This window comes from Truncatella angustata (assembly GCF_020726525.1).
Source record: "Truncatella angustata strain MPI-SDFR-AT-0073 chromosome Unknown BKA67scaffold_6, whole genome shotgun sequence".
Taxonomy (NCBI): domain Eukaryota; kingdom Fungi; phylum Ascomycota; class Sordariomycetes; order Amphisphaeriales; family Sporocadaceae; genus Truncatella; species Truncatella angustata.
In genome coordinates this window covers 1823090-1840783 of record NW_025763386.1, presented here as the reverse complement: position 1 = coordinate 1840783, position 17694 = coordinate 1823090, and the positions used below count along the sequence as shown (strand labels likewise).

Here is a 17694-nt window from a genome sequence, read left to right as displayed (position 1 = left end):
AATCAGCTTGCTATAAAGGGCAAGTGTCTGTTGAAGAGCCTTTAAGTAGTTTTGAATTTACAATTTGAAATATTCGATAGACCTAGAACGGAACCTGATCACTCAGGTTGTAATCACTGTATAAGCTGGTGATGTATAGTGGTAAAAGAACAGGCTACAGTGTATATCGGTCGTAGAAATCCGTTTCCACGTAATTGTCCAAGATATTTAACGCTTGATTTTTCATAACCACAGCTTGTGACTGATTGAAGGAACGAATTTCCGGCGAAGTAGAAAAGTATAGTCGAATCATTGGTCAGGACTGACCACTGACATAATATGATATGCGGAAATCAATCGAGTAGCAAAATCGGGGTATAAACAACCATAACGCTGTACTCAAACATGAATATTTGGTATTCAATGAGGCTAGACTAGGCATGACACTCTTAAAGCAAGATTCTCTAGTTCACAATCTTTTTTGTCTCAACACGTTGTATTACAACATGTAACAATTTTTGAGCATATTCGTCATTAGTGCTCCGCCAACTCGAGGAGATCGACACCCAGAAGATATTGAATTCTTTAAACCTTTATCTTGTCAAGTTTGGTCAGATCTTGTTTTTTTATATCGTATATCTCAAAGGTGAGTTATATTGCGATGCCTCTCACTGCTATAACGGCTGCTACCAATATTTGTTGGCTCCGATAAATATACCTAGACACTCACAGGAAGAGTGACGCGCGTCACTCTCCCCTCAACGGTATTCATCAGTATTATGACTTCTATTGTATGAGATCCTCCGCCTTGCTCAATCACGACAACATACACCCCACACCGTAACGCACCAGCATTGACATACCGTCAGTATAACAGATATTGAACTTTCAGAATGGCTTCATTCTACTAGCATGATGACTGCTGTCTCTTGAAGTAACAAACAGAACACAACATGGCGTGGCTCTCTCGTATGGTAACTACGTTCGACGTCATTCTTCGGCTGCTACTAGCTAGTATATCTACACGGCGTGAAGGGTAGAAAACTTCGTCTATACTATCAATGAAGAGGTAACGAGAGCTAGTTGTTCCGGTTCGAGTATCAAAATATAGTCTATTTTATGAAGCCCAACTCTAGTTGTGAAATCTTACCAATAGAAGATAAATCATGTTTAGCAAGTTATCCTCCTGACGCATGTAGCAACTGTTAATGTCCTGTCAGTCTGTATTTTACAGGGGCCTTTGAACCCCACTGTTCAACGGTCCATTGTGCCGCACATCGCCTCGAATGTCGGTCCACTATGAATGAGCATAATCTACTAGTCACTAGCGACATAATTCTCGATTTTTCTTTAATTGTCAAGAGAAATTCCACTGAGGTCTCCACAGGCGTCTCTTGATCATCAATACTATCTATCAAATCATCACCGAGACCGTTTTCCAGTTTTTATTGACCTGCGACCAAATATGACGGAGGCCCCATCATCGGCTGAAACCGATCATAATGCGACCTGCAAAGTAGATATGTTATGCACAGCGTGCCAATACATTGTCAGGGACTTATATATAATTCGCGGGAAGTGCAAGGATTTGGATGTACAGGAGACATACGATCATTACGACTCTGTCGCAAAGCTAGAGGCTTCAGCTAAGAACGGGTGTCATTTGTGTAGCTTGCTAGGAAATGCCGTTGAGCCCTATTTAGGTAGCCACTTCCAGAAGGCTAACGCGCTCGCATTCGCTGTCTGCGTTGTGGTCCTCATGAACGATGATATCAAGCAGAAAGTCTCTGAAGGTCTCCTCAGAGCATACAGCTATTATTGTTGGCCGCTATGCATCCTGGAAATCAATCTTACAAGGGCCGATGGCGCATCTATCTTCAACCAGAAGTTAGACATCTGCCGGGAAAAACACTGGGCACTAGATAAACATTCACATGGGCCGGACGATGATGAATGTGAGTTGGCTCGTAACTCTGACTCGTAGGGAATATTGCCATTGACTGTACGATATGTCAGGGGACATGGTGGGTATCAACGCACCAGATGAAGCCCAGACAAAGTTTGCATACATCATCGGACAGCTGCTTGAGCCTAACAAGAAAATGGCTCGACGATTGTATTCAAAAAGATAGGTCCTGTGCTTCGACCGGATCGGGATTTCTCCCTACGCGACTACTAGATGTAGGGCATTCGACTTCTTCCCGAACTATTCGATTGGCCATGAGCCACGTATTGCCCACAGACGCCCCATATCTTACGCTTAGTTATTGTTGGGGTCGTGGGAAGCCGCTCGTCCTCACTGGGACCAGTTTGCTCAACTTTCTTGAAGAGATCGATACCACTTCTCTACCGAAAACGATTGCTGACGGCGTCGACATCACTCAGCGACTCAGCCATCGATATTTATGGGTTGACTCGTTATGCATAATTCAAGATTCGAAAGATGACTAGAAGCTTGAAGCTGCTCGGATAGGAGAGGTCTATTCCAATTCGACACTTACTGTAGCTGCGACTTGGTCAGCAAGTAATGACCAAGGGTGTTACAAGTATAGAAGCCCTCCGAGCTACCATCCGTGCCGCATCGCCGGATCTCCAAACAACGGGGTGTATGCCTGCGCCGAGTGGGAATCGAGAGACTTGAATATGATCCTAGAGAAACGGATCCAAGATGCCCCGCTTAACACCCGAGCATGGGTCATCCAGGAACGACTCTTGTCACAACAGATTCTCCACTTTACAGCCAACGGCATCTTCTGGGAATGCTCTTCGCGCATAGCCAACGACTCTTGTCCCGAAGGCCGTCGCGCTGGAAGAACGAGGAAAGTACCCGAAAATATCAGATGGCATCTCCGAGGTCTATTAGCGGCGCCAAGCCTGCTACATTCTTTGAATCAGCCGGTTTCAGGGACTGTTGCTCGAATGAGTCGTATGGCACAGTGAATCGCACTGAGGCGCAGTGAATGGGACCAGAAGTTCATGGAGAACTGGAGGATGGTCGTCAGTCCGTTCTCTTGATTCCAGATCACTGTCAGCACCGACAGGAAGCCGGCTATTGCTGGGATCGTATCCCCGATTAATTCAGCACGCGGGCTGCGATATGCTGACGGACTGTGGTACAAGGATCAGTTGATACCTCATCACCTACTATGGATGACGCGAGGGCCTGCAGAATTATTGCCTCCGCGGCCAGCCGCGCTCTGTGCCTCAACTTGTCCATGGCTATCTGTCGATGGTGAAATAACGCATTTACCGGAGCTTCCTCCCAGGCTCGAACAGAAGGAATGAATACGGCGAAACAGCCGAGTGGACACCATACTGTATAGATATTCGATTGATGGGGCAACCTGGAATCGAAGATGACACGAAGAGCTTAGTCCTGTCTGTCAGGGGAAGGGCTATTGAAGTATCTCATCCGTGTTTGGCTCTGCTCAATTTCCAGCCTGATTGCGCATGAGCAGATCCCGTGCCAGAAATACTGGTCATTGTACCTTCGGTGTACAGGGTATCATCGTACGTAAGGATGGTGGTGTTTGACTCTGCCTAAGCCAACGAAATGCAACGACAGCCGTGGGTTCACAAAGGGTTCGCAGGTCCCGTGCTTAAGAAATTAGGAGGTGGTCGAGTTTATGAGCGTGTTGGCATGTTTTCCGTTCTCCCATCAAGGCTGTTGGGTGTGTCGGACCCGGGTGAGAGCGCTGTAATATCCCAACATATAAGTCTTTTCAACCGGTTGGAGCAATCAGAAGAAAATACCTCTCACATAGTTTAAACACAAAACCAGCTTATATCTGCACTTCCTTCATTTGGAGACGGCCAATCTGCTTAGTAGCAAGAAATACTAGTGCCGTACTCTACCTGTGCGATTTACGGGGGCCAGGAATAGTTTTACGAATGAGCGGGGTTTTTTTTTACTCTTATTTATATTTATATATTCATATTTAGTTTCTTTTTTGCGCCATGCCAACGAGTAAGAGCATTTTGGCAGTGTTGAGCCCGAGCATGGTATCTGAAACCAGAGGATATACTATGCGCAAGATAGACACGGACTATGAGCCGGAAATGCCTGTGTAGATCGGACCATCCAGCCGAACCTTTACGAGATCATACAGACTCCTAGACGGACACGCATGGGAGAGATTGTTGACAGTGCACTTGGGGCAAAAGGATGTCTTGATCCATAATTGACCAGACCGCGATAAATGTTCGGGCTGCTGCTTTCTGAACCGTGCAAACTGCTGCACGTACGAATCATGTGATCGGGGCTAATGGTGTCGTTGGCCGAGCTCGCAGCTTGGCACGCGACCCCGAATTGTTCCTTGCCAGACGCTAACGGGTTAGTGCCTCTTCGATTGGAAAATGTAGGCCATCTACGGATCCGTTAAGGCATTTGCGAGCCCTACGAGTGGTTCCTTGAGTAGCCCGGTGAGGGGCTAGGGGGGCGTGAGGAAGCAAACACCCCGCCAGCCCGCCACGCAGGCCGCTCAAGCTCCGCTAAAATTCTGTACTTTAGCTCCAAAGGATTTTTTATCGATCGAAGTATTTTATGAGCTCTTCCCCTACCCCTCGCCTCCTCAGTGCTGCTTACTGCCTGCTTCCTGCCAGCATAATCCTCTCAAGACTTTTGCTGATACCCAATTGCAAAGCAAACCACTCGCAACATGTCTACCACCAGTGCCAATGGCCAAGAGGCCACCTACGCTCTCTCCAGCGAGCACAAGGAGGTTAGCAGTACCCCCCCCCCCCCCCCCCCCCCCCCCCCCCCCTTCACCATTGCCCCTCGTGGCCACGGCGTAACTGCCGTGGTGTTTCGATTGTTGAATGCAAATTCAAATTCAAATTCAGATTCAGAATCAAGTGCATGGGGCATGCTGACACACCGCTAGTTGTTGGAGAAGTCCCTCGTGGACTCTGATCCTGAGGTTGCTGAGATCATGGTACGTGAAAACTCCTCGTCGAAAAGTAGTTTGGAGCACCGAGAGAAACAAATACTCACAACCCCTGCAGAAGAAGGAGATCCAGCGTCAGCGGGAGTCCATCATCCTCATCGCCTCCGAAAATGTCACATCCCGCGCCGTCTTCGATGCCCTCGGTTCGCCCATGTCCAACAAGTACTCCGAGGGTCTCCCCGGTGCCAGATACTATGGTGGCAACCAGCACATCGATGAGATCGAGATTCTCTGCCAGAACCGTGCCCTGAAGGCATTCAACCTCGACCCTGCCAAGTGGGGTGTCAACGTCCAGAGCTTGAGCGGTAGCCCTGCCAACTTGCAGGTCTACCAGGCCCTCATGCCTCCTCACGGCCGCCTGATGGGTCTTGACCTTCCTCACGGTGGTCACTTGAGCCACGGTTACCAAACCCCCGCCAAGAAGATCTCTGCCATCTCCACCTACTTCGAGACCATGCCCTACCGCGTCAACGACAGCACTGGCATCATTGACTACGACAGACTCCAGGAGAATGCCTCCATCTTCCGCCCCAAGATCCTTGTTGCCGGTACCTCCGCCTACTGCCGAGAGATCGACTACGCCCGTATGCGCAAGATCGCCGACTCCGTCAACGCCTACCTTGTCGTTGATATGGCCCACATCTCTGGTCTCATCTCCGCCGGTGTCATCAAGACCCCCTTCGATTACGCCGATGTTGTCACCACCACCACCCACAAGTCCCTCCGTGGTCCCCGTGGTGCAATGATCTTCTTCCGCAGGGGTGTCCGCAGCACCGACAAGACTGGCAAGGAGATCCCTTACGACCTTGAGGACAAGATCAACTTCTCGGTCTTCCCTGGTCACCAGGGTGGTCCCCACAACCACACCATCACTGCCCTTGCTGTCGCCCTGAAGCAGGCTGCTACTCCCGAGTTCAAGGCCTACCAGAAGCAGGTCGTCGAGAACGCCAAGGCTTTGGAGGTCAAGTTCAAGGAGCTCGGCTACAAGCTTGTCTCGGACGGCACTGACTCGCACATGGTCCTCGTTGACTTGCGTCCTCAGGCTTTGGACGGTGCTCGTGTCGAGGCCGTCCTCGAGCAGATCAACATTGCCTGCAACAAGAACAGTATCCCTGGTGACAAGTCCGCTCTTACCCCCTGCGGTATCCGCATCGGTACCCCTGCCATGACTTCTCGTGGCTTCGGCACCAAGGACTTCGACAAGGTTGCTGAGTACATTGACCAGAGCATCAAGATCTGCAAGGAGGTCCAGGCTGCTCTGCCCAAGGAGGCTAACAAGCTCAAGGACTTCAGAGCCAAGATCACTGGAGGCGAGGTTGAGAAGATCAACAACCTGAAGAAGGAGATCTCGGCTTACTGCCTCAAGTTCCCTCTGCCTGTTGAGGGCTGGAGAGTCGATGCTGGTATCTAAGAAGACATCACCGGCAATGATTGATGAGGTTCAACCGTATATGAGAGATGATCAGGGGTAACTCAACTTTTCTCGGCGTGAAACAAGGAGTCCAGGTTTTAACATCTGGAAAACGGAAGACAAATAGTCATGCATATTATAAGGCGTTACTGCTTACGAGCAGTTTGGGGGCTGGGTTGCCATATGGCATTTGGGTTTACACTGCTTCAACACAGCGGGTGTCTTGCTTTTACTATGAAAACTGTATAATACAGTGAAACCGAAGCTTTTTAGCTCGGATCATTTGACGCAAGACGTTTGTGTTTTGTGACAGTTGCATGTGATTGAATGGTCAATGATGTAATAATTCCAGTTGGAGCAGTGCCCGCATCCTAGCACGTCATTTACCCAATGTCATCACTTCAGGATGGAATGCTAGTATGACCGATTCTAACATGACTCTAGCAACAGGATTTGTTTCTATGAACTTGAGCGTCAAAAAAATTCGGTTGATTTCTTTAACAATTTGGTAAAACAAGTTGCATATCGCAATGTCGCCCCCAGATGCAGATCTCCACCCTGTCGCGACAGGTCTAGCTAAAGAAACGGTCGATGTAAATGTACCTGTCCTCGACACCGCACTTACACTGCTAATCGCCCATCAGAAACATCAAGCAGAGCAGCCTTTGAAACTCTACGCAGGCTGGTTTTGCCCGTTTGTACAGCGCGCCTGGCTGGCTCTAGAGGAGAAGGGTATTCCTTACCAATATGTCGAAGGTGAGTTGAATTCGCTTGACAATTTGGCTTTACCCATGACCAATTACGACAGTGAATCCTTACCATAAGCCCGATTCTCTCATGCGCTCCAACCCGCGCGGCCTAATCCCTACTTTGGAAGTTGCCCCCGGCAAAGCCCTCTATGAAAGTAATGTCCTCCTCGAATACCTCGAGGATGCATATCCAGACCACAAACCCCTGAGGCCCAAAGATCCGTATCAGCTAGCCCGCTCGCGCATCTGGACGGATTTCGTGACTTCCCGCATCATCCCCGCCTTCCACTGGCTGCTGCAGTTCCAGCCCTCGTCCTCGGCGGACGGCGAAGAAAAGCTCGACAAGCTGCGCGCCGAGTACCGCGCCAAGCTTCTCGAGTTCACCCGGGACATGCATCCTGAGGGTCCGTATTTCATGGGATCTGAGCTCTCTACTGTGGATCTAGTATTGATTCCCTGGGCGGTCAGGCACTGGGTGTTCGACCACTTCAAGGGGGGATTACGCATTCCGGAAGAGGGCAAGGGTGGCGATGATGAGAAGGCTTGGGTGCGATGGCGAAAGTGGGTTAAGGCTCTGGAAGCCCGTGGGAGTGTTAAAGCGACCACGAGTGAGACGGAACATTATCTGCCCATATACAAGAGGTATGCGGATGATGAAGCACAAAGCGAGTTGGCAAAGGCTACCAGGGAGGGGCGAGGCGTGCCGTAGAAATCTTCTGTCGTGCTGTTGCGAAATCCGCTTTACGCCTACAGTGAAGGACTTGCCCTTTGACATGATATTTCCTGAGTGTACGAGATGGTATCAGATATTGTAGAGCCCCACAAGATCAATAAAGAGGTTGTTCCCAATTTGTGATATGTTCAGTGCATTCCTACTTCTAAGTCGCAGTCATGTTCATCAGCAATACAGACACTTGTAAGCCCAGCATCCCCATATCACTAGATACTGATCCGCTCTCAATGTCCCACTGTATATCTCCCCAGAGCGTCTCCGCAACTGAAGAGAAAGAGGTGCCATCCGGGGCACTGACCTCAATCGCGGCCCCAACATCACCATAATTCATGTTCACGATACTGACCAGGGCCTGTCCTGCACCTTTGTTCACCCATGCCGCCGCATCAATCCGACTGCCGCCAGCCACAGGCAGAGTCTGTGTCAGAGGTGCGCCGAGAAGAAAGTCAGCAATCGTGTCACTGGTAAGCACACCCGCCAAGTGATTCGTGACGTTCAATATCTCCGCCGTCGTCGGGTAGTCCCACATCACGATGCCTTTCGCCCCGTGGTTGACGGCGAGGAGCGTCATGACCACCTCCTCCGCCGCCGTGGGGTACCGGGTCCAGAACGTCTCGTTCCCGAAGGCCTGCGGCGCGAACCACTGCGACTTGGACCAGCCGATCAGCTCGTCGCGGCGGCGGAACTCGTCGAGGCGCTCCGCGATGTCCTCGAAGGTGCCGTCGCAGTCGTCGCAGCCGCAGCACCCGTACGTGGCGTTGCATACCGTGTCGTACACGGTGGAGTAGGACGTGTTGGTGGAGATGGGGTACACGTCGGGCGTGATGATGTCGGCGCCGCTGGCATAGTCGGTGTAGTAGAAGTCGTAGCAGTTGAGCGCCAGGGATGCCGGGTGGTAGGGGTCGAGCTCACGGATCTTCTGGTAGGCGATTCCCGTCGAGTTGATCGGGTTGGACTTGCCGTCTGGTTCGTCTGATTGGTACCAAACGAGCTGTTCCACGTAAGATCATGGTGATGCATATTCATATGATACACGGGGCACTTACTAGCGATCTATGATTTCGTATGCGTTCCACTTGCTCAATCATGCCTGTCAGATTGGCATAATCCCAGATCACGTCATATTGCAGATACAGACCGAGCTCGTCCGCACGGTCAAGGTATGGCTCGAACTGATCCCATGGAAACGGCTTATCGCCAAGCGTTCCGGTGGGTACTATATGAATGACATTGTACCCGAGAGCCGCAAAATCATCCAAGGTTGTGATGTTGGCATCCCAGTAAAGACTCCATTGGACATAGTACGTGTAGGGGAAGATGTGCCGCCAGACCTCATCTTCCCTCTGCACCCAAAGGCCTCCGTACAGGTTGTCAAGACGCGACACGCTGCCGTAGTTCTCGGGCAGCGGCAGCTTAAATATTTCTGTTGATGCCTCGTAAGTGTACGCTTTGCCGAGAGTCGCCCGAATGCTGATATTGAGCCCGTCAAGGCCAGAAGTGAACTGGTCCAATTTGATTGGAACTTCTACATCAACTGAGCCGACACTAAGCACTGCTGTGCCAATAGCCGCGCCATCATAGATGATATCGACGCTCAAGTTCTCGGAATCGTATGCATATGTTCCCGTGTAATTGGCAGGAAGCGGCTGTCCTATTTGATCCGAGACTGCTGTGGTGATCAGGAGACTTGCTTCATCATCTGTCTCAAGATATATGCTCATTCGTGGCTTTACCCGAAGATTTAGCAGAGGAACGTCTGACTTTGGCGGTTCCTCGAACCATCCGCCAGGGTTGAACGAGGCATTCCTGGAGTAGGCTTAGTTATGGTTATACTTGAAAAACATTTTCGGGAGAGAAGACTCACGCCGGACGGTATGCTTTGCCACACCATATATCTACTCCTTCAGGGTTATTGAATTGTGCCTCGGCGAGACCCCAACGCAACGAGACCACCCACGCCCAAGACGACAACGAAGATGGAAGCTTCATCTTGCAAGATTCAGAGTGTCTACTCAGCAACGAGCTATTCGGCTTACTGGCAGTTGACTCTATATGTCCTATATCATAACGGTGTCAACAAGGGCTAGCGCCTCCCGCCACCTCTGCAAATTGTGGGGTCATGCCGACTATAGCAACATCATGCTATCGAGTGTCACGTTGCTCTCGCTTGCACGAACTACCCCGACCCGTTTACCTGGGTAACTAAAAACGCATACGTAACAAATTACACGACAGCTTATCAGGGTTGCTTTGCAGTGCTAAGTTTGCAGATCGACCGACCTCAATCCCAGAAGGGTCAAGAGTAATGGTGCTTTTGGAGAAGAGCGGGGATAGATGCGGAGCTTCGGTAGATAAGGTCCCTGATGCCGCAACGCTGCCGACTGCCCCGAACCTGATTTCCGAACCTCAGTAGTATGAATTGTGGGTTAAGTCCCTGGTCGGTCGCTCCTCGAACGTTACCTTTGGTATTTGAGGGGCGATTGAGGTCACCTTCGGACCCTCAGGCCGGTGGTATAACACCCATCGCCTCGGTGTGGTGCATTGGGGACAGTACCACCCATGGACCGTTGCAGGACCTTTCTTAACATATTCAGGGAACTCTCAGTCTCATGAGGAGGAGAGAAGCGATGAAGTCCGCTGCCACCCTGTTGCTTCTGGCGAGAGCTGCGGAAGCATATTCATGCTCGGCTACCCCATCGGCGTCAGTAAGTTCTTCACAATTGTGCTAAGATTGGGAATGATACTAACACTGGTTGTAGAGCTCAGTTGCACTTGATTTGACTCGGTTCTTCAATAACAAAGCATTTGGCACGTACCCCGGAGAAGCGGATTTCAATGCTTTGAACGAGTCTTATCCTTCACCTGACTTTGACACTACACAGTACGAGTCTACTGAAACCGGTATACTCTACTCGTTCCCTGGCTACACGGGACCTGGCGCCTCGGACAATCTCATTTGTAACGGCGAATTCATCAATGTACCAGCCGGCTCGTACTTCTCGGCTTCCTTCCTTGTTGCCGGGGACCTGGAATCTGCAAGCGTGAGCGCAAACGTTACGTTCACATACACCGACAATAGTACTTCGCTATTTGAGCTGAGGAGCCTGAATTGGTTCAGCTTTTTGACTATCAACCGTGGCGAGGTCATCTTTCCAAGCCGTTTTACAGCGGACGACATCAACTACAATACCACACACATCTTTGAACGCGCAGCATCTATCCCCGCAGGGAAGCAGCTAAGCTCCATTACTCTACCAGTTACTACAAACGCCACTGAAGGGAGACTTCATGTTTTTGCCATTAGTCTCTGGCAAGGCTCTTCTATTGAGGTGCAGTCGGTCCGCCCAACGCAAAAGTGGCTGGAGGCTGGTGTCCAGGCTGTCGAAGTCACCATCAACAATGCCGGTTCTAACTGCGTTTCTGGCAATGGATTGAGCTTGTCGATTGACGGTCAGGGTGTCCACACAACTATTCAAGGAAACTTGAAACGCTTGTGTCCTGGGGACCAGAAGACCGTGACGGTTGGTGTGGAAGGTTCTCCGAACCAGACTATTTCAGCTAATGTTGTGCTTGATGATGGAATCAATTCCTCAACAGTGACCGTAGATGGCCTTGACTTTGGGCTTCTTACATGGACATCAGAACTTGACGTCCTGTCTAAACATGAGAGCCCCGAATGGTTTGATGACGCCAAGTTCGGCATTTTTATCCATTGGGGCCCGTACTCGGTCACTGGTTGGGGCAACTCGTCTCCGTATGAGAGCTATGCCGAATGGTTTTGGTATGTTTAACTCACTTCGAGGTGAATGCTCAGTAGCTTACAGTCTCCACTAGGTGGTATTCAACTCATCATCCCCAAGCTGATAGGTCCGATTTCTACGACTACCGGCTGCAGACTTATGGATCTCAATGGTCTTACGATGACACGTTCCCTGACTTCAATGCATCCAGCTTCGATCCTAAGGCGTAAGTAACTACCTGATGCCCGATGTTATTGCACCATTCTAGGGTCTCCTAGTATTGCACTTTAATGTCTCATAACATCATCGCGACTATTCCCATATCACTTTTGATAAGCTAACTTGGACAACAGATGGGTTGATCTCTTCGCTGAAGCTGGTGCTAAATATTTTGTCATTACTACAAAGCACCACGACGGATTTGCTTTGTTTGACACAGGTAACACCACAAACCGTTCAGCAATTCATTACGGTCCGCAGCGCGATCTGCTTGCTGAGCTTTTCGAGGCCGCAGAAACGTATCAACCGGGATTGAAACGAGGCACATACTTCTCTTTGCCCGAGTGGTTCAATCCCGACTTCGGACCATATGGATTCGATCAGTTCAATACGTCATCCGCCGTTTCCTGGCCGGGCATTTTGGCCAAGAACCCATATACCGGGGAAGATGAGCCATACACTGGTCGAGTTCCCGTCGATGATTTCATCACTGATATAATGGTCCCTCAAATGGAGGCCTTGGCTTATGATTACGGTACCGATATCATGTGGTGCGATTGCGGTGCCGCAAACGGGACAGCTGACTTCGCAGCTGCTTGGTGGAACAAGGCTCGGGGTCAAGACCGCCAAGTAGCCATCAACTCGCGATGTGGTATAGCGGCTGCCGCGGACTTTGACACTCCTGAGTACCAGACTTTCTCGTCCGCGCAACACCGAAAGTGGGAATCCAACCAAGGGATGGACCCCTATAGTTATGGCTACAATCGAGCGACGCCCGACAGTGCGATCATGAATGCCAGCACCATTGTGTACACTCTGGTCGATATGGTTTCCAAAAACGGAAATCTGCTCCTCGATATTGGACCCCGAGCTGATGGCAGCATTGTTCAGGCGGAGATCGACAACCTACGCGAAGCTGGCACGTGGATTCATGCTCACGAAGAGGCCATCTTCAACACAACTTACTGGTTCATCCAGAGCGAGATTTCTGGTGGCCCTGACGTTCGCTTCACGCAGACAGATGATGCCTTCTATATTCTGTTCCTCGAAAAGCCCAGCATGTTGGACGGGAAAATCGTTGTGGCGGCACCGGTACCAGTCATAACCGGCGACGACGTGAGTCTCCTCTCAGTGGCTGGAGGCGAGTCATTGGCCTGGGAGGTTTCTGGGCGTGGTAGTGATTTACAGCTATCCATTACTGTCTCCGATGATCTTTTATCGAAAGAAGAGTTCTGCTGGGTCTTCAAGGTTTGCTATAAATAGGAAACATAATTCAGCCCGAATTATCTGTTGATCATAAGGTCATAGTTTATCGTGAGTGACTACAGTATAGCCCAATATAGCATCTGCCTGTATGATTGCAAGAGAACCTTGAGCAAATCCCTCCATAGACCCTATGCACTCTAGTGTTGATGCTCATTCAGTCTGATCTAGCATGAATGTGTGTTTGAAGAAGTGTGCTTCGTCCATTGTATTCGCAGGCTCTGCTCGAAACGGCGTAGGAGATAAAGGTTGAGCTAAGAGCCCCAAGCATCATATCAAGCCAATTTGGGCAGCACTAGGGTTGAGATTGGGGGGGGGTTTTTTTTTTTTTTCCAATAATCAGGCAAAATCTAGCTACAATTTATTCGTTAGAAGGACTGCTCTTGTCCGATAGCACAAATTACCAGACTATCAAAGTACCCTTTGAACCCGCGCGCGACAAATCGCGATCATTCAAGCTGAAGTTGCAGGTTTTACTGCAGGGTCCAATCAGGGAGAGTGACAGGTAGGCAAGCCGGGCGAACTAACTAGACATTTCTACCAATCAACTCCAAGCCTGTATGTCATTCTATACTTGACTTACGGGACGTCTTATTGTGAATGCAGATGAGGCCGTTATACTCGTGATGACCCTCCTCTCTCAATAGGTCCAGACTCTTCGAATTACTATTGAACAACTCTACAACCTAGCTCTTCGCCGTCTTGAACTAGCAAAATCTGATGGATTGGAAGGGCAACAAAAAGCGTAGGATTGTCAAATGGGTTTCCAGTTGTCTTTGGCTAGTATACGTAGTGATGCGTTATTTGAAACTCAAATAGCCCGTATGGCAAGGTAATAGGTCTCAAACTGGGCGCGTAAATCTGTCAGCTGACAGATTACCAGACCGGAACAGCGGCGAAACTGGACGAATTCGTAAAGCTGGGCCAATGAAAAGAACAGTGCGTGGGCGCACTACAATATAATACAAATATCTTGCGCGTCCCAATCAACTCAACTCACCTCACTTAAATAGTCCTGTCCTGAAGCCCGCACAGAAATTCTTAAGATGTCCGACGAAGTCGTTGTGAAGGTTCCACAAGTAGTCCTACTATAATGAAATTCATTTGCCAATATGCGACAACACGTAATCTCATAAGCAACGGAGCTCGGCCCGATTGCTTTTTTATTGCTATGGCAGGACTGCAAGAAAAATCCAAGTATATAAGTCACTTCCGGTGATGTCGAAGACGGTCTCAATAAAATCGCTCACCAATCTGGTTCTTTTGATAGTTATCGATGCTTACTGTTCGTCGATGCGCTTGACGAATACAACGGTGAACGTGCTGAAATGTTGCAAAAGCTTCTTAAATTGATCAAGTACGTTGAAGGATATATAAAGGTTTTTTGTGAAGTCGCTAATGCCCGTTTTCACCCGAAGCTTTGCTGACTTTCTGAAGCTTCTTATCATGATCGTGCAACTTTGAAACGTTGCGAATCCAGGAGATCCAACATAAACACATTGCAACTGATGACAGTACGTTCGGGGCCCAAGTTCTCGGACAATCAGCATTCCGATGGTCCCTGGGCTCGCAGAGCAGTCCATATAAATATTGAACACATGGCTGTTGCTAATTGCGATTAATTGTCTTTGTCCACGAATTTTCTCAGCCGGACCTTCAGCGACTCACGACGCTTATTCGAGAATCCAAGTTCAATTTTCAAGTATTGCCTTTGAACGCAATCAGATGCAGCAGCCGAAATATTGACACGTTGGAGCTGTGCGCTTCCCAGAAGGAGGATCTCGCTGACTTTATGATTGACGGTTCCTCCGGTACCTCTCTTATTTATTTGTTTTTATATGTGCTAGTAATCCAACTTGCCACATCCTATGACATGTTTTGTTTAGGTACAAACGTTGACATCGATTGGCAGTCCGCGAACATCATACATTTAATGCTTGGATCACGCAGCCAGGCCAAGTGTGGTAATATATCATTGGAGGATTGCACAATCTCACCAAAAGAGCAAATGCCAAGACTATACAGAATTGCGCACCAATTGTAGGTTCCTGGATCAGTCTTTCGTACAGTCTAGTAACGTCATCGGGCAAAACGCCATGGTTTCCCCAATCGAATCATTGAGGGGTACATACTCTAATCCACTACACATGCAACACCAATTTATCCATAAATTAACCATACTTGGTCTATGCATACTCTGACTTACAATGTATATCGGCCCCCGCACCCGAAGAACCCGATTCTGCGGGGGAGAACTCCATACGTCGATCTGCAGATCCGTTGCTCAACGCCACGAACTATAAAATGTGGCGGTCCTCTATAGTCTCCTCCCCGAGTGACACAAGAAACATGACCTCTGCACGATAATCAAGTCTGTGCCGTCTAATCGCGACACGCAAGATATCGGCTTCAGCATGAAAGTTGCCAACTGCCTCTCCATGCTCCTTGCAGGAGCTGGAGGACTATGCGCGTTCGCCCAGTCCCCCAACTCAACCTACTACAACCCGATCCTCCCGGGGTGGCACTCGGACCCGTCATGCACGCACGTCAACGGCACCTTCTTCTGCGTGACCTCGACCTTCATCTCCTTCCCCGGGCTGCCCATCTACGCGTCCGCGGACCTGATCGACTGGAGGCACATCTCGCACGCATGGAACCGTGACTCACAGATCCCGGGCGCCTCGCGCAACAGCACCGGGCAGCAGGTCGGCATGTACGCGGCGACGCTGCGGTACCATGCGGGCGTCTTCCACGTCATCTGTACGTATCTTGGCGGCACGGCCGACGGCACCAACCTCGGCGTCATCTTCAAGACGTCGGACCCTTTTGATGACGCTGCCTGGAGCGACCCCGTGACTTTCAAGACGACCCGCATCGACCCGGATCTGTTCTGGGACGACGATGGCACCGTGTATCTGACGCAGCAGGGCATCGTGCAGCAGAGCGTTGATTTGGAGACTGGGGAACTGACCCCAGATACGCCCCTCAGTATCTGGAACGGTACCGGTGGAGTCTGGCCGGAGGGCCCTCACTTGTATAAGAAGGATGGATACTATTACCTCTTGATTGCAGAAGGCGGCACGGAGACTAACCACTCGATCACCATCGCGCGATCAAAGAACGTCTCAGGTCCATATGAAGCGTATGAAGACAATCCCATTCTGACCAATCGGGGTACAAACGAGTACTTCCAAACCGTCGGACACGGGGATCTGTTCCAGGACGACGAGGGAAATTGGTGGGGTGTCGCGCTGGCGACGAGGTCGGGACCTGAGTGGGAGACCTACCCCATGGGTCGCGAGGCGGTGTTGTATCCAGTCACATGGAAAGAAGAAGAGTGGCCCATCTTGGAGCCGGTCCGGGGCGTCATGAGCGGCTGGCCTCTTCCATCCACCTCCCTCGACGTGCCGGGCGATGGGCCTTGGAACTCGGATCCAGATGTGTACGACTTCGCCAACGGCACCACCATCCCACGCAACCTAGTCTACTGGCGTGTTCCACGCGACGGGGCGTTTACGATCACGGAAGAGGGTCTGCAGATCGTGCCCAGCCGCGGAAACCTGACCGGCACGTCCGAACTCACCGGCCAAGACGGCCTCGCCTTCATCGCGCGGCGGCAGACAGACACTCTATTCAGCTTCAGCGTCGACCTCGTCTTCGCGCCGCAGGCGGGCGAGCAGGAGGCGGGCGTCACCGTCTTCCTGACACAGCTGAACCACATCGACCTGGGCCTCGTCCTGCTAGAATCCGAGCCGGGCGGCACGTCTGCGCTCAGCCTCCGGCTGCGCGCCGAGGCACCGTTCAGGGCAAACCCGCCCGTGGCCGGCACCCCTCCGCCACCCGTGGTGGTCCCCGTGCCCTCGGCCTGGCCGACGGGCCAGGCCATCACCCTGCAGATCCAGACCGCGAACCAGACGCACTACCGTTTCTCGGCGCACCCCGCGGCGGACCCCAACGCGCAGGTGGTGCTGGGCACGGCGTCGGCGGAGCTCGTCAGCGGCGGCAACGGGTCGTTCGTGGGCAGCCTGGTTGGTGCGTACGCGACGTGCAACGGCGCGGGCGAGGGGCTCGGTTGTCCGGCTGGTGGTGACGCCCATGTGTCGAAATGGCGGTACACCGGCATTGCGCAGCAGGTCTCTGCTACTGAATTCGTGCCGAGTGTACACATCAACCGATGACCTTGGGGTTGATTGGCTTGCCGAGGATGGGAACGTAATCGAATGTCTTTATATTATTCTTTTAGCGGAAATATAGCTAGCAAGATAATCAAACTCTTTATTTTGCCTGATAAGTTGACAAATGCCTGCATGCCAATATGGAGGCTGGATTCAAGAGGGATAACAAATCAGTGAAAATAGCCAGTGTCTGCATCGTCAAGCCCTTAGTAGACGGGATAGTGTTTCCGTCAACAGTATTTCGTTCTCCAAGCTCGAATAAACAAGCCTGGAAATACACACAGCCTGATGTTTGGGAAAACGAAATCAAAAGCCACCTTGCAAAGTATGATTGCGAAACACGGAACAAAATAATATGATATCAATGGTCTTTATTCTTGTTGCTAGCTCGAAATCTTCAAGGGGGGTATCTATCGCATACACCCGTTTTACACGTCCAGTATCAAATTCCTTTCGTTAGGCCGATCCGTCAGAAGGAC

The 17694-nt window shown here is 50.5% G+C and overlaps 6 protein-coding genes across 6 annotated transcripts; 5 read left to right on the top strand and 1 right to left on the bottom strand.

Moving 5' to 3' along the window:
* Nucleotides 1-1703: 1703 nt before the first annotated feature.
* Nucleotides 1704-2526, top strand: BKA67DRAFT_344507 (uncharacterized protein). The gene is made up of 2 exons (XM_046096326.1): nucleotides 1704-1934; nucleotides 1996-2526. The coding sequence occupies exons 1-2, from the start codon at nucleotides 1914-1916 to the stop codon at nucleotides 2428-2430; spliced, it is 456 nt and encodes a 151-aa protein (XP_045956307.1). The 5' UTR covers nucleotides 1704-1913; the 3' UTR covers nucleotides 2431-2526.
* A 1908-nt stretch (nucleotides 2527-4434) lies between these two features.
* BKA67DRAFT_344512 (serine hydroxymethyltransferase-like protein) lies at nucleotides 4435-6684 on the top strand. Its single transcript, XM_046096327.1, has 3 exons — nucleotides 4435-4700; nucleotides 4863-4913; nucleotides 4984-6684. Exons 1-3 carry the CDS (start codon nucleotides 4638-4640, stop codon nucleotides 6334-6336), a joined length of 1467 nt encoding a protein of 488 aa, XP_045956306.1. The 5' UTR covers nucleotides 4435-4637; the 3' UTR covers nucleotides 6337-6684.
* Nucleotides 6685-6906: 222 nt separating this feature from the next.
* On the top strand, nucleotides 6907-7934 carry BKA67DRAFT_572706 (glutathione S-transferase). Its single transcript, XM_046103307.1, has 2 exons — nucleotides 6907-6929; nucleotides 6981-7934. Exon 2 carries the CDS (start codon nucleotides 7174-7176, stop codon nucleotides 7792-7794), a length of 621 nt encoding a protein of 206 aa, XP_045956305.1. The 5' UTR covers nucleotides 6907-6929; nucleotides 6981-7173; the 3' UTR covers nucleotides 7795-7934.
* Nucleotides 7852-10074, bottom strand: BKA67DRAFT_572704 (uncharacterized protein). The gene is made up of 3 exons (XM_046103306.1): nucleotides 9683-10074; nucleotides 8865-9624; nucleotides 7852-8809 (listed from the first exon to the last, which is right to left on the bottom strand). The coding sequence occupies exons 1-3, from the start codon at nucleotides 9805-9807 to the stop codon at nucleotides 7964-7966; spliced, it is 1731 nt and encodes a 576-aa protein (XP_045956304.1). The 5' UTR covers nucleotides 9808-10074; the 3' UTR covers nucleotides 7852-7963.
* Nucleotides 10060-13170, top strand: BKA67DRAFT_693231 (alpha-L-fucosidase). Its single transcript, XM_046109244.1, has 4 exons — nucleotides 10060-10523; nucleotides 10578-11599; nucleotides 11653-11784; nucleotides 11912-13170. Exons 1-4 carry the CDS (start codon nucleotides 10428-10430, stop codon nucleotides 13038-13040), a joined length of 2379 nt encoding a protein of 792 aa, XP_045956303.1. The 5' UTR covers nucleotides 10060-10427; the 3' UTR covers nucleotides 13041-13170.
* A 2308-nt stretch (nucleotides 13171-15478) lies between these two features.
* On the top strand, nucleotides 15479-17218 carry BKA67DRAFT_593663 (glycoside hydrolase family 43 protein; the record flags this gene model as incomplete). The annotated part of the gene is made up of 1 exon (XM_046104964.1): nucleotides 15479-17218. The coding sequence occupies one exon, from the start codon at nucleotides 15479-15481 to the stop codon at nucleotides 17216-17218; it is 1740 nt and encodes a 579-aa protein (XP_045956302.1).
* Nucleotides 17219-17694: the final 476 nt, after the last annotated feature.

Coding starts and splice junctions, on each gene's coding strand:
- BKA67DRAFT_344507 (XM_046096326.1), top strand. CDS start 1,914: ATGGGCCGGACGATGATGAAT. Junction 1,935..1,995: donor TGGGCCGGACGATGATGAAT/GTGAGTTGGCTC, acceptor ACGATATGTCAG/GGGACATGGTGGGTATCAAC.
- BKA67DRAFT_344512 (XM_046096327.1), top strand. CDS start 4,638: ATGTCTACCACCAGTGCCAATGGCCAAGAGGCCACCTACGCTCTCTCC. Junction 4,701..4,862: donor TCTCCAGCGAGCACAAGGAG/GTTAGCAGTACC, acceptor ACACACCGCTAG/TTGTTGGAGAAGTCCCTCGT. Junction 4,914..4,983: donor CTGAGGTTGCTGAGATCATG/GTACGTGAAAAC, acceptor CAACCCCTGCAG/AAGAAGGAGATCCAGCGTCA.
- BKA67DRAFT_572706 (XM_046103307.1), top strand. CDS start 7,174: ATGCGCTCCAACCCGCGCGGCCTAATCCCTACTTTGGAAGTTGCCCCC.
- BKA67DRAFT_572704 (XM_046103306.1), bottom strand. CDS start 9,807: ATGAAGCTTCCATCTTCGTTGTCGTCTTGGGCGTGGGTGGTCTCGTTG. Junction 9,625..9,682: donor GGCAAAGCATACCGTCCGGC/GTGAGTCTTCTC, acceptor AGCCTACTCCAG/GAATGCCTCGTTCAACCCTG. Junction 8,810..8,864: donor TACGAAATCATAGATCGCTA/GTAAGTGCCCCG, acceptor TACGTGGAACAG/CTCGTTTGGTACCAATCAGA.
- BKA67DRAFT_693231 (XM_046109244.1), top strand. CDS start 10,428: ATGAGGAGGAGAGAAGCGATGAAGTCCGCTGCCACCCTGTTGCTTCTG. Junction 10,524..10,577: donor CGGCTACCCCATCGGCGTCA/GTAAGTTCTTCA, acceptor CACTGGTTGTAG/AGCTCAGTTGCACTTGATTT. Junction 11,785..11,911: donor TCCAGCTTCGATCCTAAGGC/GTAAGTAACTAC, acceptor CTTGGACAACAG/ATGGGTTGATCTCTTCGCTG.